This window comes from Cydia pomonella, chromosome 3 (assembly GCF_033807575.1).
Source record: "Cydia pomonella isolate Wapato2018A chromosome 3, ilCydPomo1, whole genome shotgun sequence".
Lineage (NCBI taxonomy): Eukaryota > Metazoa > Arthropoda > Insecta > Lepidoptera > Tortricidae > Cydia > Cydia pomonella.
In genome coordinates this window covers 22,310,779-22,335,648 of record NC_084705.1, presented here as the reverse complement: position 1 = coordinate 22,335,648, position 24,870 = coordinate 22,310,779, and the positions used below count along the sequence as shown (strand labels likewise).

Here is a 24,870-nt window from a genome sequence, read left to right as displayed (position 1 = left end):
TACAGAGGGCGGGAGCGCATTCCATTCTTTAGCCGTCCGTAACAAAAAAGAGGAGGCAAACCGTTTAGTGCGAACAAATGGAATGTGTACCACGAACGGGTGCATTCGCTCCCCACGCCTGGATGTCCGATGATGGAAAGGGGAAGGTGGGATCAGATCGTGCAGTTCCTGTGCACACTCCCCGAAATGTATCCGATAGAACACCGATAGGCTAGCGACTCGACGGCGATGCTCAAAGCTCTGTAATTTTGACTTGATAGATGGGTCATCGCCAAAAAGTCTATGAGCCCGGCGCTCTATCGAGTCCAGGGCCGCCAGCTGATATTTGGCGGAACCGTCCCATAGGTGGCAGCAGTATTCCATGCTCGAGCGGACCTGTGCTTGGTATAGGGAGAGAAGCTGATTCGGCGTGAAATACCGCCTCACCTTAAATAGGACACCAAGTTTTTTGGCAGCAGTTTTAGCCCTGGACTCAATAGTCAACCCGAAGTTTAAGTTCGATTTTAAACTTAGACCAAGAAGCTCTAAAGTGTTAGTCACGGGAAGGGACACATTTCGGAAAGTGAGAGCCAAGGTGAACTGGCTCCGTTTTGCGGTGAAAAGACACGCCTGTGTTTTGGTGGCGTTGAATCCGACCAAGTTGGCTTTGCCCCATTCGGCCACAGCGTTCAAGGACAGATTCAAATGTTCCACCATGGTCTCCCTGAGGATCTTGGTGTCACCTTCACTGGCCCTCGCGTCAGAGAGGTATCTCTCCGTAACTGTGCTGTCATCTGCGTACCCAAAGATGCCGCTCAAGCCCGGCATCTTTGGGTCCACAAAACCAATCCGAACAAAATCGCGGACCGATACTAGTTGGCATATAATAAATAAATTACACTCGACAATCATGTGACTATCCAAGGATCGAGAATTAATACATAAGTCACCAAAATGTTTAACTTTCCAATCACAATCAGCTTCAGCTTTACAATGATGTATCTAAGTGTATATTATTTGAATAATATGTAAAAGTGTGTATATTTTGGATGCTAGTTACTCGATCACCCAAAAACGGCCAAGTAGATATTTAGAACAGGATTAGTACTCATTTTATCTCGTTAATTACACTAAATATAAGTCTCAGACGAACCGCCTGATGGTAAGCGATTATCGCCGCCCATGGACACCTGCAACACCAGAAAGGTTGTAAGTGCGTTGCTGGCCTTTGAGACGGGAATACGCTCTTAAAAATACGTTAAGTTTTAATATAAGCACGCATACACGATGCTTTAGGTATAGGTACATAGTTGTGTAGGTGTAGGTTCCATAGCAGCTACGACGTAGAGAAAGCGAGATGTGGCTACTTATTCGTATCTAGAGGCATATCTATAGTACTAAAAGGTTATGAATTAGATCTGAATTTGTTATGGATATGTCAGTGACAAAAATGACGTTTTATGTTGCAAATGTAAGTTTTAATATACATAACAAATCCAGGTTAAATTCATAACCTGTTATTACAATCAGAATACGCTTCAGATCTTAGTGTATATTTAATATAGAAGCGATTTGACATTATTCACAGTAAGTATATCTTTCTCGTTTCGTATCAATACATAAGTGCAGGCGAATAAGCGAAGAGCAATGTAAGTTAAGACGTTATCAAATCAGGTTAAGATTTATAAAGATCAACAGCCGATGGTGATTTCGTACGTCATCATGCAATATTTCGTTATGATAAATTCCCTTAGATTACATTTTTCTTAATACTGCATGCATTTAATATACGTATATATATATATATATATATATATATATATACGTTTATATTCATGTATTAATAAATCAATAAAGTAATAGTTGTACATACAAAGTGAGCACTACATAATTTTGGTTATAAACGTCAATGGTTGTGTCGACTACAACTGAAAGTTAGCATGATGAGCATTTTATTGAGCTTGCAGATGGACTCCAATCACCCCATAGGTACTTACAAGGTTACAGTACAGATAAAAAAGTAGTTTTGGCGACATTTTTTATGGTGTTGCGTTGTCTAATCAAGCGTAGAACCGCTAGCTAAGAATTTGGTGGCTTATTGGTAGTTATTCCGATTGTAACACTTTCTTACAGCACGGGTTGGCATATGACATTAACGTTAATGTCTGAGTGAACTCGATCGCATTACCTCTCTATCGCACCAATAGGTACATCAGTGCGAACGAGATGTACTGCGATCGAGTTTATGCAATCACTAACGTATACGTCAAGTGTCAACTCGTGACACGGCTAAAGCTGTAGCATTTTCCCAAGTTTCTCAATCTTTACAATCTATAAAATATCTGTTTTAACTTTAATAATAAGATAGTATTATATGTATAAGGATTTATAAAATAACTTAATCTATCCGAAACCCGCTTCGTGCATTAAAGTAATCCATGTTTTCGATAACCCCTGCTCACGGAACTTAAATCCATATTATTGCATCATTATTTAGGTCGTAAGCTATAAATCAGACATTGATAACATACGGGTTAATTAGGTTTACTTATTCAGTGCAGACAAGGTGGTGACCTGAGGTGTCTTAAATTAAATGAGTGCATTGATAGGATAATTAAGAGTGCATAATATACGTAATTATGTTGTGGCGCTTCACGTCTAAATACCTACTACTTACATAAGTAAATGAAGATTGTTTTGATAATAATAATAAATGAATGCAGAAGGTGATCTTGGACACGGCGCGAATAGTCCGGCGGTTCCATTCTCTGCGGCCCTGACCACCGGCAGCTTGGGCCCTGCCCCGCTGCTGGCGGCACCCTAGGTTAGGTTTTTTATAATGTGTTTATATGTATTTTGTATTCTTTTTGTATGAATTTTCTATTTAACTTTTATATTCATATTATAAAATGCCTAACCTAAGATTCAAGAAAAATAAAGACAAAATAAAAAGGGTACTGACTTCTAAAAGGTTTAACTAAAAATAGGTAAGAACGTAACGCTATCTTAGGGTAAACTAATATCAGGCGGGCCGTGTGCTTGTTCGCCAATGACGTAGTGTTAAAAACATGCGGTTATGGAGAATGGGATAGGTACTATTTCGGTCTTTTGAACAAATTAAGAGTTTGGTTTTCGAAATGGTACTGCCTGTTTTTTTTTAATTGAACGAGAACAGACCGCGTAGCCAACGTTACAATCGTTAATGCTCCGTAGCGTAGCGTAGTCATCTCTCTCTATCACTCTTCCAAATTAGTGCGACTGTGACAGTTGCGTTGGCTACGCGGGCAGCTGTAGTAGGTATGATACTAACGTCTTTTTTGTAGTACGACTCACATGTTTTTTTTTTGCGAATTCCTTTTAAATAAATATACCTACGTGTATTTCTGGTCATTAGAGATGGCAATAAATGTATAGAGCATCGGTTTCCGAAGCGTCTGTGACAACGCCACACCACACCGGCGTAATAAGTTGGCATCGGTGTCTCAAAAAAATATTTGTTAATTTAGGCACCTTATAGGGATACAATTTCGCAAGTCATATTACAATGTTGTTGAATGGAGAATCATGAATACATGCCTAAATGACTTGCTGGTTACACTGCCCTACTGACAGAAAATAGATACAAAAGCCTTTGTACGCATACCTTCTATTTTCATCAGTGTAAACCTATTTTCAAATTGTAAGACAGATTTGTTGAATAGGAATTATTCATTCTGTCTCTCACTTTTATGAAGGTAAAAAAGGGAGGGTAAAATATTTATCACTATGAAGAAAATTTGAGAGTGGCCTCTATTTGGTAGGTATATGACTTGCATTCCAGTGTAGCTTCAGCAAAGCTAAAATTAGTTGTACATAACGCGCTATAGGGAGAGGACTGCTTCAAAATCGAAAACATGAGAACGTTTTTCTTCTTAAATAATCAAGATGCAAGTACCAAAGAGTCCGCATTCAGCCAGGTCGAGGGCTCCCATTGACACAGCGGGAGTAAAGTGGTGGGATCGTTATGGAAGCACAGACCAGGAATCTGTTTTATTCAAACAACATCAGCGTTTGGAGAAAAATGAAAGTGAAAGTAACAAGGAAAAGTTCCTTACTGATAAATCTACTGTTACCGATGGGACTGCTGTGAAAGGTATGTAGGTTGTTGGAAGACGAATGTTTGAGCCACGTCCAGGTACTTTTACATGCATTTAAACGTACGAGTATTTTTCATTTCTCATGCTCTGAAAGAGAGTCATTGTTGTTCTATGTGGTGAACAGAAAGTGATACGTTTCTGAACTAGAGCATTTTACTTCCCAAGTACGATTTTTAATTTATTTTTCGTTTTAGCAATTCAAATTTGGTTTTAACTGGTTTGTTAAACAATTTCCATTCTACGAAAACGATATTTGTATCTAAATTGTTAAGTAAGAAATACTATGAAAGTTTATACTTAGGCAATTTTTTTAATAACACATATATTTTACTTTCCTCATATTCGAAATGAAAATTAGAGTGTTTAACTCGGGTGAAAGGCATCATGTCAGCCTCGGGCTATTGGCGCTCTCATCTGCGTTCGAGCGCCAAACCTCAGCTGAAATAAGTGTCTTTCATGATTTAATCCCTTGGTTAACAAATCTACTATGGTGCGTGTTGATGTCATTTGGTTGTACCTTTGTGGTTTTGAAAATTTGTAACTCGGGTTATCTGATATACCTGCCTGTCATGCGGCCTTATGAAGCGCCGTTAATATCATGAACTTATAAATAATAGGATTAATTAATTTTCTGATAAAATATTACAGAAATCCAACTCCCCAAGGACAAGATTCTCAAAAAATGGCGTGAAGCACAGTCGCGGGCTAAATTCGAGGCCGCCCGAGCCGCCATCATCGATTCCCTGAAAACCAAATTCGGCACAGAAACTAACACTAATGTCAAAGTAATCCCTACAATTATTACCGAAGACAATGCTGAAACATCAAATCTGAATGTAAATCGTGATAACGCGACGCAGACGACTTTGAGACTTGTGAGTATGAATCAATGGTAGATTTTTGGGTTTGGAAGGCAAGTGAGGGTTGAAGTCACGCGAGGAGGCTTCGGACCAGGTGGTGAGCTGGCACAGTGGAGGCTCGGGCACGCTGGCAGTAGGGCGGCGGGCGCGGAGGGCACACTACGCGGGCTTCGAAAGACATGCCGGTAAGTTTAGCTTATACTTTATCTAATGAAGATTAATGATGAAACTGACGATAGATTTTCAGGAATGGCATTCGTCTGACATAAATGTGTTTTGGAATGTACATGTCATTGAACTTCACAATTACTAAGAATGATCACTGACTACTTAGCGCGACTCACTTGACTTCTTCACTATCTTTTCTGTTACGATGTCCTAACCTAGGCTATGTCATTTGCTAATGTTAAAATATTACTTTTAAAAATTAAACGTGTGTTGAAGTTTTAACTCTCAACACACGCTTCATTTTTATACCTTGGCTCTTTATTAGGCAGCGTTTCTTTATTTATTAAAATTTTAATTTGTCCAAAGACCAATAGAAACGTTATTCTTAAGTTTTACTTAAGTGCCACATCGGACGCAGATCACTTTGAAGCTAACTATTAATTAATGGTATTAATTACCATAGATATAGAGGCTCATTATATTTTAAGAGAATCCGGAATTTTGTTTATTTAATACAATGTTTCATTTTCGTTGTGACAGTATTGACCTATTTCCTAAAGTTTTAAAGGTAATTAAAGTTGTGATAGGTATTTGAGCCGAGATGGATAGGCGAAACGGTGCGTTGCGTTTGGCATCGCATCTAATGTTAGCTTGACACGGCAGTGCTGGGAAGTGAACAACCGGTAGTCTTATTATTTTGCTATAACATTATTCCTTTAACCGTTATTCCTTTGATAATCATCTTAACTGTCGTATCCCCGTTTTTAGGGTTCCGTAGTCAACTAGGAACCCTTATATTAGTTTTGCCATTTCCGTCTATCCGTCCGCGGCTTTGCTCCGTCATCGTTAATGCTAGCTGTAATTTGGCATGGATACATAAATCATGAATGGCTGCAAGAAGTTGCAAAACGCAGCAGCACAAACAATGATAAATAGCATCCATAAATTAATTCGTCAAATTAGCAACAATAACAGACCAAGCAGGAGAAATCCATTTTTGCTGGATTAAAGCCCATCACGCCGGCCTGTGAAAGCAATGAGGCAACAGACACAGAAGACCGGATTTTTGCAGATTTCTCGTATGCTTTCATAAACCCGGACCATTGGACCCGGGTACGTCCTTGGACCCGGGTACGTCCTTAAACTACGTCCAAAAGAGAGGTATGGGCATTGTGAATTTCATCTCGCTTTGTGTGGTAGGGCACAGCCAGTGGATGTCATTCCAGATCTAGAGCAGAGCCCAACTGGGGAAGTACCTCCACCTTACAGAAAACAGCAGCCAAATAACACTAGACCCTACTCATAGTGTTGTGTTCCTGTCGGTGAGTAAGGTAGAGCTCAACGAGGGGGGGCGGGGTTACGGTCGGCAACGCGCATGTAACTTCTCTGGAGTTGCAGGCGTACATAGGCCACGGAGACTGCTTACCACCAGGCGGGCCGTATGCTTGTTTGCCACCGACGTAGTATTTAAAAAAAAAGAACTTACAAAAAACAATAATAGGAAAACATGAGAGTCAATAGAAGCCCGACGCTTTTAGGCTTTCACGTTTTATATCAACATTTCGCAGCCGCAGCACACCGCAACTAGGATGTAAAAATAATATATTTTTTTATCTATAGGTATCTTACTAGGTTAAGAGGTAGAGTATATACGGACTTATATTCCACGACTCTTATATTTTCGCATTGGGGCTCATGGGCAGGTTATGGAACTTTTTGTACCATTTCTCTGCTGTTTAAAACCGCTGTTAAAAGGAATTCTTCCTCCTTCGTCACTCGCATAAAATCAAAATGTACCAATGTACCCAAACTTAAAGGGTAATAAAATAAAAACTTGAAAAGTGCGAGTCGGACTCGCCCACCGAGGGTTCCGTACTTTTTAGTAAGTTATAGCGGCAACAGAAATACATCATCTGTGAAAATGTCAACTGTCTAGCTATCACGGTTTATGGGATACAGCTTGGTAACAGATGGACAGACAGACAGACGGACGGACAGCTAAGTCTTAGTAATAGAGTCCCGTTTTACCCTTTGGGTACGGAACGAGGGCGAGGACCAAGAAACGAGTACCTGCGTCTACTAGGCAATTTCGCGTGGTATACTTATATTATACAAAATGTCGTAGTAGCGGTTCCGATTTCATCCGACCTTCAGGTATCATGTTGATCTATGATGATTAAATTGATTAAATACAATCATAAGTATTAGTGTTGAATTATATTATTATACGCCTACTACCTAGTAAGGAATGTTTAATATTATAAAACAGATAAGTAATCTCAGACATTGACTATGTCTGGAGTAAACAGATATGTGTTGTCTACGTGACCGAAGCCGTGTGTCCTCTGGCTGTAATTAGGTTATTTAATAATAATCTTTCCTTGTTCTTTAAGGCCCCGCAGGGTCGTGTTCTTCTCTCACTCTCACTGAGCGAAAGTGAGCGAGATGGATGTGCGTGCTAGGAACCGCGGATATCATGTTTTTGAATTTTAATTTCTTGTAATTTTAGAAAAGAAAGAGAAATTTTCATATTTTTAGGTTTTGTGCATAAATTTGTTACAAATTTTTAAAGTGCGTTTAGACCTATGTTTGTGATTTTTTTTTATCGAGCAAAAGTCATAAAATCATAATTCGAATCGCTTAAGTCCCTCGAAAAAATCCTCAGGATTGCTCATTAAATGTTTGACAGCCGTAATTATGATTCAAAACAGCGGCACGATGTTTCAAAAACTCCGCTCTCTGAAGCTAAAACATTAATTCATAAAATTCTTAGTTCTCTTTTTATTTTTATTTTATAAGTAACTAATGTGTCGAGTTTCTTTCAAAAAATATATTACCTACCTTTTGCAGGAAAATTTTTTCGTATAAATTTCAAATTATTAAGTACATATAAATAATTACTTAGTGTATTAAAATTATTAGACAGGGAAATAAACGAAACAGACATCGCATCCGGGTCGCAAGTCGTAACCTTGATATCATATTAGGACATTACATATGTTTACAAGATGACTGATACAAAAGTTCTAGTTATAAATATATTTAGGTTTTTAGTGCATTTTGAATTCTATATAATTCTATAATAAGTTAAAGACTTAGTTAAATCCGATTTAGTTTTGCTGCCTTAAGGCATTTCAGAGGATGGTGAAGCTTTTGGTACATGTATTTTGCCAACTAATGTAATATTAAGGGTGTAATCCAATTAAGATTTCAAGTAATTACTGACATAAAATACTGTAATAAAAACATGTGCTTCCAACTTTAAATATATGTAAAGGTTCCATAAACTGAGCACAAAGTAGGCGCTATATGACGGACATCCAAATAGTTTTAAGTTCATATAATAACAGGACATTCTGGTCATTACTCCTAAATTATCTATACATTAAGCTTATAATTATTATGTATGTTAACGGCACCAATCATGGACCATTTCAGATAAAATTTGGAGTGTTTTTGATATTTCACCGACAGCTGTAAAATTTCTACCGCTTTACGCTGAAGTTGAATGTCCAATTCGTCCTTAATGTTTTCTATAATGTATTTAATGAAAGCTACTGCAATTGGTTTCAATATTATTAACCAATTAAAACTATTGTTTATTGCTCCAGTCATTCATTTTCAAAATAACAAATATCAATTAAAAATTAAACTTAAGCTCTTTGGCTCTTGTTTATGGTAAAATATTGCAAGCGATTAAAAACTGAAGGTAAATATTTGTTTTACAGCATTTGTCTATACCATTCCATTGCCGTGTGCCTGTTCCATTATAGGGGTGTTTACTATATAGATACAGTCTAGTGACCACCATCTGAAACACAATTCAAAACAAATTATACCCTATTCGCTTGTAATAACAGTCGCGAAAACCGTAAATAAATTTAAGATAACATTGCATGCGATTTCCCTTTTAATGCAGTTATCGACGGATGTGGAGAAATATTTTTAGAACACAATCAGGGACATTGCACCGAATATAAGGCCAGTAAGGGAGAAATAATAAGAACCGGGTCAACGGTTAGATAATACTATTTAGAACGGAATATTTTTTTATACGATAACAATTAATAATTGTAACTATTAAGCCCTGAAATAATGATGAATGAAACACTATCTTCGTGCCACAAACACTAGGAATCATAACATGAATAATGTGATTCATTATCTTGCATTTGTAATATTGTAATAATTAATGTACAGTCAACCAATTTGAATCCTAGGCCACTATAGAACCTTGTCGCTTTAACTACTCTATACATGACATGCATCACTCAATAAGCACTATCGTAGAAGTCATTATGCCATGGTTCTATAGTGGCCTAGGAATTAAATTGGTTGACCGTACGTACCTAATACTCGAGTTAGGTATAAAGTTACTAGCAACCCATTTTAAACTCTGCGTTATTCATCTTTTCACCTGTGGCGTGGCAACCTGGCAACAGAGAGCTCTCGTGATTTTAATATTTGATCGCGGCAACGAGTGGCTTGAATTAAAACTAATTAATTGTATGAAAGTTGTAGGTATGTACCTAATTGACGTTATTGTATCTACTTTGCCTTTTGGTTTTGGTAATAATTATGAAAAAAGTAACTCCTAGCATTTTTGCTAAAAACCCTGCTTCGGGGATGTCGAGGTTGTACTATGAGACGTAGGTATTTATTTATGACACAGTGATCTATTCCCTAATTAAATCCAGTGATAAGCCGGCACAAAGTGCTTAACTAGCGTTAGTGATAGCCGGTTGATATAACGCGACTTTGATACGAGACAGTGGCACGGGGATGCTGCGTGATAACGTGCGATTGGAGATCCCGGATTTAAACTGTAGGCATTCAGACAAGTTTTTGATAAGAACAATTACACAACTTGATTTATTGCCTACTGCGGTGGGTAAATCTGTCTTTTTGAAACTATAAGGGTCGATTATTTATAAAATGAAATCAAAACTAAAAGGCTTTACCAAAATATATAAAAAAGTCCGAATATTGTCAGTGATGCATGGAAAGTGTTCTAACAGTTGGTGGCTTATTACCTGGGACAGTTTCGGCAATTAGTCGGGGTTTATTAGACAATAGAGCAGACGATATTCTTAGGTAGGATACGTATAGGTACGTTGGGGCTTTTAACAAGTAGGTATCACTAACACTTTGTAAAACATAGTCCCCCGTTGAGTCTGTCTGTCTGTATGCCTGTATTTTAGCGATAAACTCAAAAACTGCTGAATAGATTTTCATACGGGTTTCACCTATCAAAAGAATGATTGTTGGTGGTTAGTATAGTATTCAATAATGTTACGATGACCCTGACGAGTTTACAAATGCTGTTGTCAAGGGGACATACGTTACTTTAATTGAATTTATAGGTATACTAAATGTTTCATATTTCGGGAAAGGCAAAAGTAATAAAGTTATTATCAAACTCACAACTTTTCAAATGAGCAGCACGCTTGAGCCAGCCGTGCGTTTCGGGGCAAATAACCTAGCGCCCGAACAGAAATAAGTTTGCAGAATAACATAGAGTAATTTTATGAAGAAGGATTATAATTATCTTATTACTAATAGTGACCCAGTTTTAGAAATTATAAATGCATCATAAATGCCCGTTACCTTTCGGGAACTTCATATCTAACCACAAAGTTCGCTCTTAATGTTTTTATAAGTAGAATGACAAATTAGAGACTGTAAGGTCAGCATTACTATTCACTTAGCACCTTTGAATATAAACTTCTATGCACAGGAGGTCACTTTTCCTTGTGTTTTACAACTTTCACAAATCTTTGTGCCTAACTGGTATTACAAATTTAATCGCTTTCGTAGGTACTTGGGATGACAACACGTCCTAAGTTGATATCAAATTTGTACGGTTAATGAAAAAGGCTTAAGTTAGGTTAGATTAGTCGTCTCGTAGGTATTTATTTAACACAGTAATAAATCTACATGAATATATATGCGTGAGGCACTTTAGAGTTAGACCAAGCTTAATTGGCAGCGATTTGATAGCACGACAGACTTGCAAGTGGTATTTTAAACATCTTCTATTAAATTATGACGTATAAATAACACTTGCACATTGCTATCAAAATCGCTGTCAACTTAGATTGGTCTAACTCTAGCTAATCTTGATGGATACCTCACAATCTGCTATATAAAAACAGCCTAGATAATGAGCCATAAGATTATCAAATAGGTGGAAAAATATATCACGCGTGGCCAAAAAGAGATGAGAAAAGTAGAAATCAGTCCATTCATAACTGCTTTTTTATTCTAAATACTTTCAGATTGTGGCGGATGGGTAATTACGGAACCTTTCACTGAGGTTTTCCTCATGAACTCAGCGTAACCACGATTGGTTGCTATATCGATATACAGCCGAATCAAATCCACAACTATTTCAAGAGATAGGAGGGCTTTATTTATTGTTTTTGACCACCCCACTTCCACCAGTTTGACACTGATATATTCGGTAGCGTGTGCTTAACTTACTTTCTATGCATCTCGCTCGCACTCGCTACAGTCGTTAGCGAATATGTCATTTTGACAATGCTAAGGCTGTCATGGTAAGGCTACATTAGTTCATTAATTAAGGTGCTACAATGCTACAAGAAACTAGATTCTGGCTACCGAAATATTACACAAATTTTTGGCGGGAAATTAAAAAAATCTTGGGCTGGTCGCACTTTGTGTAGTAGGAGTTATAGTGTTGATACTAGAACATATTTTGATTTTCTGTGCACACGTAAGGTACCTAAGGAAATCAGTTAAATATACGTTGTCGTGCACTCAAAGTCAGCTCACATAATTTCTACCACTATGTAAAATATAAAGACATATATAGACATGTTTTGCCAAGATATTTTTATATATTTTATATTGTTAAATCAAATTACTACTGACCAGTCACTTCACTCCACAGATTTCTTATATATATTGGTTTTCAGTAACTCGTTACGTTCCAATGTTTGGATTTTATTGATATTTTCCAGTACGTACTTAAAGTATCAAAATAGTAATAGAGCACCAACCTCCAAAATTGTTTACGACTTGTAAACATAGCAGTTTTTCGATATAGTAAGCGTTGTAACGCTTCACGTCGACTTCGCACATTGTCATAATTATTTAGGAGCTTAAATAATAGTTTGCGGACCCCACTCGGTATAGTCATTATTAATATTATTTAAAATAAACCCCTTATAAACCCCGAACAATTTGAATGAGTGACATAAATTGACAACAGCCTTTAGGTTTTTTTTCTAATCATAGACAATTGGTGATACAACAAGGAAAAATCTGTCAACAATATTTGGCTAGCCAGACTCTACCTCTTTTACGTCGGATGAGTAGAATGTTGCCGACGTTCGTAGAGGGAGCTACGTAGTGCTCTACGGCGTAGCACCTCCGCCTAAGATAAAAATCAATATATCATAGCTTCGTTAAAAATATATTTTTTATCATAAACAAGTTAAATATTTGTTTCACGTCAGCAGCTCAAAACCCATTTTTACAAGCTTTTATTTAACGTGCCCTGTTAGTATTTATGGGACAAATCTTGCAAGTTAAATTTGACCCACTTCCCGGCTTCCGATGAAGCTGAAAATTTGCATACATATGTAAGTCGGGTGACAATGCAATATTATGGTACCATCAAGCTGATCTGATGATGGAGACAGGAGGTAGCCATAGGAAGTTTGTGTTAAAACAACGCAACCTAATTGTGTTTTGGGTTTTTAGAATTGTCTCGATGTGTATTAGTTGCCTGTGGAAAAAAGTGCAGTCAGCGATAAAAGCTTGTACCAAAATAGTACATTACGATACAAGTGCGAAAAATAGGAAATTCGAAACGAGTGGCGATAAATTAAAACACGACCGAAGGGAGTGTTTTAAATCGACACGAGTTGCGAATTACCTATTCGCACATGTATCGTACAACGTTTTACAGTACATATGGCCCTTTAAATGTTCGACACAGTAACATAATATGCTACTTCTCGCACTAGTGCTATAAAGTAGCCCCATATGTACTGTAAATGTATTTTTTAACTTAGCCAAAAACTTATTAGTGAAACCTAGTTTACTGTTTTGACTGGGATTTTCAGCCATAAGTTAGTTTTCGCAAAGTGTGTTGGTGAACTTTTGACTTCAAAAATTTATTACCATACATATAACACAAAAAAAGTTTTTTTTGTTAATTATCATTATTTATATTAAGTAAAATCGGTTCTGGCCGCGTAGCCAACGTGCATATCGTTCACGCTCCGTGGCGAACAAAACGCAACTGTCACAGTCGCACCATGGAAGAGTGATAGAGAGAGATAGCTACGATACGCTACGGAGATAAATAAATAAAATAAATATTAAATAAATATTATAGGACATTATTACACAATAAGTCCCACAGTAAGCTCAACGATGATTGTAACGTTGACTACGCGGCCTGGTACGTCAGTAAAAACGTGTTGTACCTACTGAAAACTAGTTTTAACTAAATTAAATTTTGAATGCTTATGAAGACTAGTTTTATGTATTTATTTATTTATTTAAACTTTTTGCACATATAAAGAAAAATGTACAAATGGCGAACTTAATGCTAAAAGGCATTCTCTACCAGTCAACCATTGGGTCAAACAGAGACATTTGTGTATGTTGGTGCAGGAAAAAATAATAACAAATAATAAGGAAAAAATTAAACGTGAAGTCAAATAATATTAAAAATATATAAATAGTTAAATACTACTACTTATATAATGTATAAAAGATAGACTAATACATATAATTATGTACATACATATACATGATGATGAACCTTATTTAAGTTCTTCTGACAGAAGATGCTTGCGAAGTAGTCGTTTGAAAACGGGTTTGCTTGGGGCTTGTCGAATAAAGAGAGGGAGGGAATTCCAGAGACGGAGTTTCACAGAGACGGAGTTTCACGGAGACGGAATTCCAGAGTTTTCGTCAAGGAAATTTGTGAAAACTAGTTTTGACTAGTGAAAACGCGTTTCCACTAAGGCGTTCCAAATAACTAGTTTTAAGGACAACACGTTTTTACTAAAAACCGGTTTTTACTTTAATATATACAGGATGTTTATTTAGTCACCTGCAATAATTTACGGGGTGAATATATAGGTCATACTGAGCAACTTATTTTACTATAGGACCAACCTCGAAATCGACAAAAAAAAATTTGCTCTTTCATACATTTTGTCTGTCTGACCTTGACATTTTCTATGGGAGAGTAATATTTTTTATTGCGATAACGGGCTTGGTCCCATAGTAAAAGTTGCTCAGTATGACCTAATATATAATCACCCCGTAAATTATTGCAGGTGACTAATTAAACACCCTGTATTATACACATATAATCTAAATAGTACCCTGAGCTGGAGGACACAGGTAGCTGAAATAAGCCGCAAAGTTACTGGTTCCCTTCATGCTCTCAACATACTTAAACACTTTTTACCTATTATAACCAAAATATTACTAGTACAAACTTTAATCCTACCAACAATCGACTATAGTGATGTGTGTTATACGGACTTAAATGAGGAGCTCTTAAACAGAGGAGGACAAATTAGATCGTTTAATGAATAATTGTATTCGTTTTGTTTTCCGTCTCCGTAAGTACGATCAATGTCTCCTCATTCCGCTCAAAACTTGGCTAATTTCCTATTCGTATTCGGTGCAACATTCGCATGCTCTGCACCCTCTTTTCTGTTCTTAACAACCCTCTGTCCCCCGAATATCTAAAATCTTTCTTCCACTGGTGCAAAGAATATAATACTCACTAGGAGCACTGGTGTCTCTCGTGTCCTCTCGTGTCTGTCAGCTTCACTCTTCTGGCAATCTATCTCTGTCTATACGAGGTCTATACCATCTTACCGAACTGGTTACATGTCCGATTCTTTCTCTATTCAGGCAGCTCGCCTTTGGAATAGTCTCCCTGTCAAAATTAGACAGTGTCCGAACAGGTTTGCTTTAAAAAAAATCCTTAAGTGAGCACTTTGCTGGCAGTACTGGAAAATCTTAGTGCTTCTGTTATGTAAGTTCATCTGATTTAATATGTATGTGTGTATATGTAAGTATATGTATTTGTATCAATATTATTTATATATATGTAGAAAAGAACTTTTAATAAAATAACATTGAATAAGGAACTTAATACATATAAAACTTAAAATCTAAATCTAAAAATAAATAAAACTAATCTTAAAATAAATAATTAAAAACTATCCCCCTGCGGCATAATATAATAATATAATACAGTACCGTTGGTTAAAGCCATCAATTTCTAGTAACCGGTAGTTTGTTCAAGCTAATAAAGAACAAAACCTATTGCAGGAGCAGCTGAAGTTTCAATTCAATTCGCGTTACAAAATAACACAATACAATTCAAGTAGCAATCACTCGATTCGTACCGATTGCAGACGAATCGAGATCGGAGGTAAGCACCAGTTGGCACAATCGATATGAAGACAAGCACTCCCATTTTTATAAAGCCTATACACGAAATTTTGCCAGTCCAAAAACATGGTCACGCGATTCTGAACTTTGCGTCTTGAAGGATAACGTGCCGGATCCTGGGATGGCCGGTCGTGACGGCAAACATATATTTGTTAAAATTTACCGGTAAACCAAGATGGCCGTTTAGACACGTGACATAAAACGGTTATTTACGAGCGAGAAGTTCGCGGGATGACATGCGAGAATGTCACGAACCGCGGAAATACGGCATTGTAACGAACGATTTCGATTCATGGAAATGTATTAAAAGCGGCCAAGTGCGAGTCGGACTCGCGCATGAAGGGTTCCGTACAATTTCAGACGTATTAAAAAAAATCTTCTTACTAGATCTTGTTCAACATTTTACCACTTTGGACACACATTTTACCACTTTAGAAGTGTTCCTCGCGCAAACTATTCAGTTTAGAAAAAAATTATATTAGGAACCTAAATATCATTTTTGAAGACCTATCCAATATACCTTACACGTATGTTTGATAAAAATTTTTTTTTTAAATTTTATGACGTATTAAAAAAAAACTACTCACTAGATCTCGTTCAAACCAATTTTCGGTGGAAGTTTGCATGGTAATGTATATCATATATTTTTTTTAGATTTTTCATTCTGTTATTTTAGAAGTTACAGGGGGGGGGGACACACTTTTTTTCACTTTGGAAGGTTCTCTCGCGCAAACTATTCAGCTTAGAAAAAAATGATATTAGAAACCTTAATATCATTTTTGAAGACCTATCCATAGATACCCCACACGTATGGGTTTGATGAAAAAAAAATTTTTTTTAAATTTTTATGACGTATTAAAAAAAAACTACTCACTAGATCTCGTTCAAACCAATTTTCGGTGGAAGTTTGCATGGTAATGTATATCATATATTTTTTTTAGATTTTTCATTCTGTTATTTTAGAAGTTACAGGGGGGGGGGACACACTTTTTTTTCACTTTGGAAGGTTCTCTCGCGCAAACTATTCAGCTTAGAAAAAAATGATATTAGAAACCTTAATATCATTTTTGAAGACCTATCCATAGATACCCCACACGTATGGGTTTGATGAAAAAAAATTTTTTTTTAAATTTTTATGACGTATTAAAAAAAAACTACTTACTAGATCGCGTTCAAACCAATTTTCGGTGGAAGTTTGCATGGGAATGTATATCATATTTTTTTTTTAGATTTTTCATTCTGTTATTTTAGAAGTTAAGGGGGGGGGGGGGGACACACTTTTTACCACTTTGGAAGTGTCTCTCGCGCAAACTATTCACTTTAGAAAAAAATGATATTAGAAACCTCAATATCATTTTTAAAGACCTATCCATAGATACCCCACACGTATGGGTTTGATGAAAAAAGTTTTTTTGAGTTTCAGTTCTAAGTATGGGGAACCCCCAAAATTTATTGTTTTTTTTTCTTTTTTTGTGTAAACATCCTAATGCGGTTCATAGAATACATCTACTTACCAAGTTTGAACAGTACAGCTCTTATAGTTTCGGAAAAAAGTGGCTGTGACAGAATCGGACAGACAGACGGACATGACGAATCTATAAGGGTTCCGTTTTTTGCCATTTGGCTACGGAACCCTAAAAAGATTCGACTTATCGAGCATTACTTAAAACAGCACAATTTGTAATCTATCCTATGATGCACGTTATTTTTAGCAAATTCCTAAGTAGGTAAGTTTGCGTGAAATGTTATTGTATCATAACATTTTATCTTAATATATGTGCGTGCGTACCTAGGTACTTTCCTTTTTATTTGTTTTTAGAGATAAGTATTACTACCATACTTAGCTCGTTATCATATCGATAAAAGCCAAAGAGGTCGAATTCATAATAAATAGAAACTTGATTGTTGAGTTGTTTATTTAAATATTTTATAGTTGCCCTTGACTGCTACATAGTAGGAGATACGTTATAAGGGATATCTATCCTCATTTGTTATTTATTTGTGATAGAAAATAATGATGGATAATATTTACATAGACACATTTCAAATAGGTTGCCTAGTAAAATTGCGTACGGACAGAAAACATTATATTTACTTTTTGAAAGATTAACCGGTTTTTAGGGTTCCGTAGTCAACTAGGAACCCTTATAGTTTCGCCATGTCCGTCTGTCTGTCTGTCTGTCCGAGGCTTTGCTCCGTGGTCGTTAAAGAAAGCTGAAATTCGGCATGGATATATAAATCAATAAAGCCGACAAAGTCGTACAATAAAATCTAAAAATTTAATTTTTTTGAGGGTACCTCCCCTACACGTAAAGTGGGGGTGAAATTTTGTTTCTGCTTCAACCCTACAGTGTGGGGTATCGTTGGAAAAGACTTTCAAAACTAATAGGGGTCTTCAACAAACATTTTTTGATAAAGTGAATATATTCGGAGATAATCGCTCCGAAAGAAAAAAAAATGTGTCCCCCCCCTCTAACTTTTGAACCATAGGTCCAAAAAACATGAAAAAAAATCGTGGAAGTAGAGCTTAAGAAAGACTTTAAATGAAAACTATAGCGGACATGATCAGTTTAGCTGTTTTTGAGTTATCGCAAAAAGTTTCCCCTTCATAGTAAAAAGACTTTAATTAGGTACTGATTATAGTGATTATACAAATTTGCCTATTTGTTTAATTCGCGTGAAAGGTACCGTTTCATCCCTTGTTCAACAATTTACTATACTTTAAGCTCCAGTTTAGCTTATTGTGACGGAAGAGTAACTACGGAACCCTACACTGAGCATGGCCCGACATGCTCTTGGCCGGTTTTTATTATATAAAATTTAGGTGACTAATGTACTAGACCGACTTTTAATAAGGCAACCTAATACAATTAGTTTATATATAAAATAACATATTATTTGATATAATATACGAATTAATAACGAAGCAAAAAAATAAAAATCTATATAGCAATTGTAATATTATATTTTCATGTAATAGTAATATATATTATAGTATATATATTATATATATTAGTATTATATATGACCTTACTTATATAAGTATAGTAATGTTTATTTTCTAAAACTTATATACTTATGAGAAATGCTAATTCAGTGCAATGGGTTTTGTTGTGGCATCGGTGAGTGAAAACACTTTACAAATTAACGATCGTCTTAAATTGGGGTTATCTCCTAAGTAATCAGGAAGTTAGACACTAATGAGCCCAAGTTTGCCACTTGGAAACTTGCCAAAGCTTCTAAGCGCCAGCTTACCATTTGACGGTTATTACTGAAATAAAAAAGCGGCCAAGTGCGAGTCGGATTCGCCCATGAAGGGTTCCGTACCATTTATGACATATTAAAAAAAACTACTTACTAGATCTCGTTCAAACCAATTTTCGGTGGAAGTTTGCAAGGTAATGTATATCATTTTTTTTTTTAGTTTTATCATTCTGTTATTTTACAAGTCCTGAAACTGTATTTTACGAGTCCTGTAGGGGGGGACACATTTTACCACTTTGGAAGTGTCTCTCGTGCAAACTATTCAGTTTAGAAAAAAAATTAGAAACCTCAATATCATTTTTGAAGACCTATCCATAGATACACCACACGTATGGGTTTGATGAATCCATAAGGGTTCCGTTTTTTGCCATTTGGCTACGGAACCCTAAAAATATGGCTGTATGTTGAAGGCAGCGGAATAGATAGTGTATTTTAGTTTTTTTGTAATTCGACATTAAGAGATTGTATACATCTCTAAATAATAATAATATTAATAATATCGCTAGGTGGCTGGATCAAGGGTCAGATGCAGAAGGCAGTAATTTTGGACACGGCGCGTATAGTACGTCGGTTCCTCTCTCTGCGGCCCTGTGACCACCGGCAGCTTGGGCCCTGCCCCACTGCTGGCGGCACCCTAGGTTAGGTTTTTTATAATGTGTTTATATCTTTTGTATTGTTTTGTAAGTGTTTTTATATTTTACTTTTATATCCATATTATAAAAAATCCTAACCTAAGATATTGAATGAATAAAGAGAATATTAATAATACTTTAGTTTGCAGTTAATTGTATTTTGTAATTATTGATGTGCTTTTTTTGCTTGTATGTAAATACCATGTTGACGTGTTATAGTGCCCTATTTGCTGAATAAATGTCGAAGTTGAGCATTAGGGGGTTTCAAATAAAAAGTCGTGAAAGGACAATTTAAAAAAATATATAGAACTATGCACGTGATTGGAGTTTCAATGAAGTGCATAGTTTTCTGTCAGATTTTTCATTTGCAGCCGCCATTTACAAAATTTATATAGCCTATGTCACTAGTCACTAATACACGTAGTGATTATATGGTCTTTGACTAATACCACAATTCTGACGAATTCAACGACACCTCATAATATATGTCAGAAACCTACCTACCTACAGAACGTAATAGTACAATAGGTACATATATTCGTACTCGTACGTGTCTCAACATGGAAATTATGAATTAGTCTGAACCCTTTATATGGAAGGTTACTATTATTTCCAACGTTTCAAAAATTGCCCATCATTAAAGACATAGGTTCTAGTGACCCAGTTCCGAACACGCACTTGCCAAGGAAGCTCATAAAGATAGTTACTTTTTCGCGAGACTTTGGGCCGTCTTTTAAATCGTTAGCTTTTAGGATAAGACACTATCGCAAATTTCTACTGTATATACACGGTATCGCGTTCAGAGTGGATCAAATTAAGAACTTCCGATTTGACTCCCATGTATATTTACATGTTCAGCGAATATTAATGGTGTCGGAGAAATCATTGAATTTTGTCTCGATACATACCGCGCTAACCTTACTTTTGTAACTTGATTATTTCAAAAAGGTTTTTTGTGTATTAAAAGTTAACATTTTATTGACAATATACATAATGGATATACGAGTATATGGAGGATTACTACTCGTATAACTAGCTTAAATCTAAAATTGGCCCTTGAGGCAGAATGCAGGCGGCATTTCCTCGTTGTATCGCAATACTGGTACGTTATGCGAGGAAGCCGCCAGCTCTTTGGTCACCAGCGTCAACCAGACGCTACGCGATTTCTGCAAATAACTTGTGCGGGCTGGGACCTAATGGATCTACAGTTTCAACGCCGAGTTTCAAAAAGTTATTAATGCAAATCGAATATAACCTTACAAATAAGTTTTTGGCAAAAATTTCATTTTTGGTACAAGCTTTTATCGCTGACTGTACCTTTCTTTCCACAGGCAACTAACTTAACACAAAGTTCCTGTGTCTACCTCATGTCTTCATCATCAGATCAGCTCGATGGTACCATAATATTGCATTGTCACCCGACTTACATATGTATGCAAATTTCCAGCTTCAAGGAAGTGGGTCAAATTTAACTTGCAAGATTTGATTACAGACAACGGGACAGGTGAAACTAAATAAAAGCTTGTAAATATGACCTGGGGACCTGAATCTTCCTACTAGATACCTCTACATGTCAAACAAGTTTGTCTGAAACCTTTTCTAATGGTTATATATGAAGACATAATTCGATTTCTTCGAACCTCTTAATTGGTACGATTACTTAAATGGAAGTCTATTGATTACGGTAGCTCTTAATGCCCTCGATCATTGGCCTTCGTTTGATCCGTACTGAACGGGACACCTTGCATATCTCTTCAAACAGAGATTACTATATGTTGTTATCATATAAAATCACTATACCATGTTTAATATTATAGCTGTTAACATGAGGTTTCAATAAACTATGAATATGTTTTCTTTAAACCAATTTATATTTATAATTTTTTTCTAAAATAATTTTTCCATAATCATGCACTTTGAAAGAACAAACAAGGCCTTATCAACTTTGCGTGTATTTACATTATTTTAAGTTAAAATATTCCCTACTTAATGTTTAATACTTCATTTAAAAAAAAACGTCGTTTTAACTATAGGTAAAGTACAAAGTCAAAGTTTGTCCAGGTGATTATTTTTGCCAATTCTAATTACTTATAAGTTAATCTAGGACGGGAAATGCTGAATGGGAAATGAAACATTAAGTAAATAGATGCCTACAATATCTCCTGCCTAGTCTCTGTTTTCATGGAAAGAAACGGCATTAACCGTACATTATCGTGATTCCGGAATATGTTTAAATTGCGAATAATAAATAATATTTTGAATTAGATGACCATAACAATGACTTCGATAATGGAGTTCAATGACCAAATTTCAAGCACGTGCCTATAAAATGTGTAGGTACGTTATGTTTTAGTATTTTATCTATCGTAATCCGGCTGCTTAGTCTATGTGCGTAAGTTCATTTGTCTTAAATAACTAATATACACCGTGGGAATGTGTAATCCGACTGAATTAAATCCGCATTTTTGAAATCATAAGGAGGACTTTTGGTCAAATTCGGATAAAAATGTGAGTGTGTGTTTTCCGCACACGACACGTTATTTATTTTTACATATTAGCGAAAAAAAAAAACATTACAAGAAAGAAAGTTTTTTAATAACTTTGTATGATATTTTAGTCTCTTAATGCGGTCAAGAATGGAAGAAGAGGACCCGTCAAAAGCGTAGGTATTACGCGGACAAACGTCCCCCTTAATGCATCTGGATATTTTAACTCATAATATTGATACCACTTTCCATACCTTTTAGTTAACTAAAATTATTTGTCAACTTAACCTTAGACTTCATTATCCGTGAGGTAACCTTCACGTCGAATTATTAAATATGTAGGTATTGGTAACCAAAATAATAAGATTAAAGTGCAAGTGATAAACACATTCACGTAAGATGATAAGGTAGACTAGACGATATACCTACTTCGTGCGATGCGTGGTTAATAATAATACTTGACTTACTGGATACATAATACTAGTTATGTATTCTGTAGTCTTGACCTTGACGCGATTTATTTAATTTAGATAGATAGATAAACCATTAATTCGCTTGCCACAATACACGCATATAAACAAAAAATAATACAAACAATAGCAACGCCAAAATAAAAATAAAATAAACAAGAAAAAACTTCAATAAAAGGTAGGTTTGCTGTGTGCATTGCAGCCAAACAATAGGGCTCAGTAATACAATAATTATATAATGTCATTTTGACGCTTGGAGAGACTTTACTCCGCCAAATCTTATTAGTACCTATCGGCGCTTCGTTTTCTATTTTCTATAGAAAGCACCAAGTGATCAGCGATCAGCCGTCATAGAAAATGGCGTGCCTGACGCCTCGGCTCGGGCCCGGCCCGGTCTAGCGTGAGTCATCCTTTACTCTGACATTGGTAACCTTTTCAATCTCCAAAATTTAATGTTTTATTAACCATAGAGACCATAGAACCATTTCTCATATAAGTATTATAGTAATTATTTTTAAGATTATAATAATGATGTAATTTTTACCCAGGTATTGGTTGTTGCATTTATAAATATTGCTTTGTTTTTTTCATATCACTATAAATGTTTTATTGGCTTGCAAAATATCCCTTGAAGCTTACTTGCGGAAAATAAAATTTTGAATTTTGAACCTACAAAACAAGCCTTGTTATAACGATTCTCGAATAAACGGTGTGGGCTGATAAAAACTACCTAATCTTATGCTTAGGTCTATCCTGAGTGTATCTGCTGATTACAACCTTCTCGAAGATTAAGACTAATAGATTATCTAGATAAACAATATACATTCAAAGAAACAAAGTTCATCCTCACTTTCTCGACACGTGGCAAACCAAGAACAAGCGGGCATCTCGCTCGTTTTTTCCCAGAACGTGCAAGTTGTGGAATGAGCTACCTTCTGAGGTGTTTCCCTTGCGCTATGACATGGGGTTCTTCAAGAAGCAGGTTTTTAGGGTTCTCAAAGGTTGGCAACGCATAAGTGGCTCCTCCGATGTTGCTTATGTCCATGGGCGGCGATGACTGCTTCCCATCAGGCGGCTCGTCTGCTCGTTTGCAGCCTATTACATAAAAAAATAAATAAAAAAAAAACATTATCTACAAGAATAAGTAGGTACCTCCTTTCCATCTATTTTTCCACGCGCCAAAAAACGTTTGACTTAAATACTTCTATTGTCGTAAGTTAACATTATGATCACCCTTTTTATTTAACATGACGGGAAGTAAATAAACTAACCCAACCCAACCCAAGCTTTAACCGAACAATAAAAAAACCGGCCAAGAGCATGAAGGCAATTTTAACGTACATTTGAGATACGAGTACATTCTTGAATTGAATTTAGATATGAATTGGCTTCCATGTCCATTCTGTTGGTTATAATCAAGTCATAATACCTATACTGCCTACCTACCTACCTACCTATAGTTGCCTGAAAATAAATGATATTTAATTTAATTTAATTTATACTCTACGAAATGTATTAAAAAACGTAGTTTATTGTGCGAGGGTCATTATGTACTTGTCCTGTGTTTTTTATTCGCCGCCTACGGCGTATATCTCAGGACTCGTAGGTAATAACATACTTTATCACACTTGCTCGAAAAAGATTTATTTTCGTAATGAAGGACAAAGACCTATATTGTTCCCGAATCTAGGGAGTTATAGCTTTTATTTAATTATGTCACTTAATCTTACAAACCAAGTAGCATAAATGAGTTTTACTTTTAAAATACTGACGTTTATAATTTAATATTTTTGTTTATGTTTAAAATTATCTAATTTAATTCATTTAACAGCAGTTTAAAATATTTTTTCACGTCAGTAGCTGGAATAAGAGTAATTTGTTGCTTAAAACCAGTGAGCAAAATGCGATTTTGCTCACGTCAGTAGCTGGAATAAGAGTAATTTGTTGCTTAAAACCAGTGAGCAAAATGCGATTTTGCTCACGGAGTGAGACAATATAACATTCAAGTGACCTTTATATTCAATAGTTATTTGTACAACAAGAGAGCAAAGTTTGATTTGATTTACATCTCGTGCGCTTTTGAGTCCCTTACTACGCTCAAGATTCTAAATTAGATTCACTCGCTACGCTCGTGAATCTATTATAGAATCATTCGCTTGCACGGGACTCAAAACAAGCACTCGAAGAAGTAACTTTAATCTCGTGTAGTACACAAAAAATTTCACATCAGTCAGCCATCAAAAAATACAACCTGAAAAAATTTAATCCAGACGGACGGATCACTATTTCACTCATGTTTTCTGAAGGTATTCTAACAATTAACTTTAATTACCGCAATAAAACAAAACGGAAGAAATTTCAATAAAATAATACGAAAATAATGAATTAACGAACATCAATTGACAGTTCAATCGACA

General features: G+C 35.9%; 1 protein-coding gene across 1 annotated transcript in view; it reads left to right on the top strand.

Annotated features, from left to right (window-relative positions):
- The first annotated feature begins 3,020 nt into the window (after nucleotides 1–3,020).
- The window catches only part of LOC133516318 (rootletin), a 68,984-nt gene continuing 47,134 nt past the window's right edge, over nucleotides 3,021–24,870 (top strand). The window contains exon 1 of the mRNA XM_061849196.1: nucleotides 3,021–5,160. Within this exon, the coding sequence (XP_061705180.1) occupies nucleotides 5,155–5,160 (6 nt within the window). The 5' untranslated portion in view covers nucleotides 3,021–5,154. The remainder of the gene's footprint in view (nucleotides 5,161–24,870) is intronic.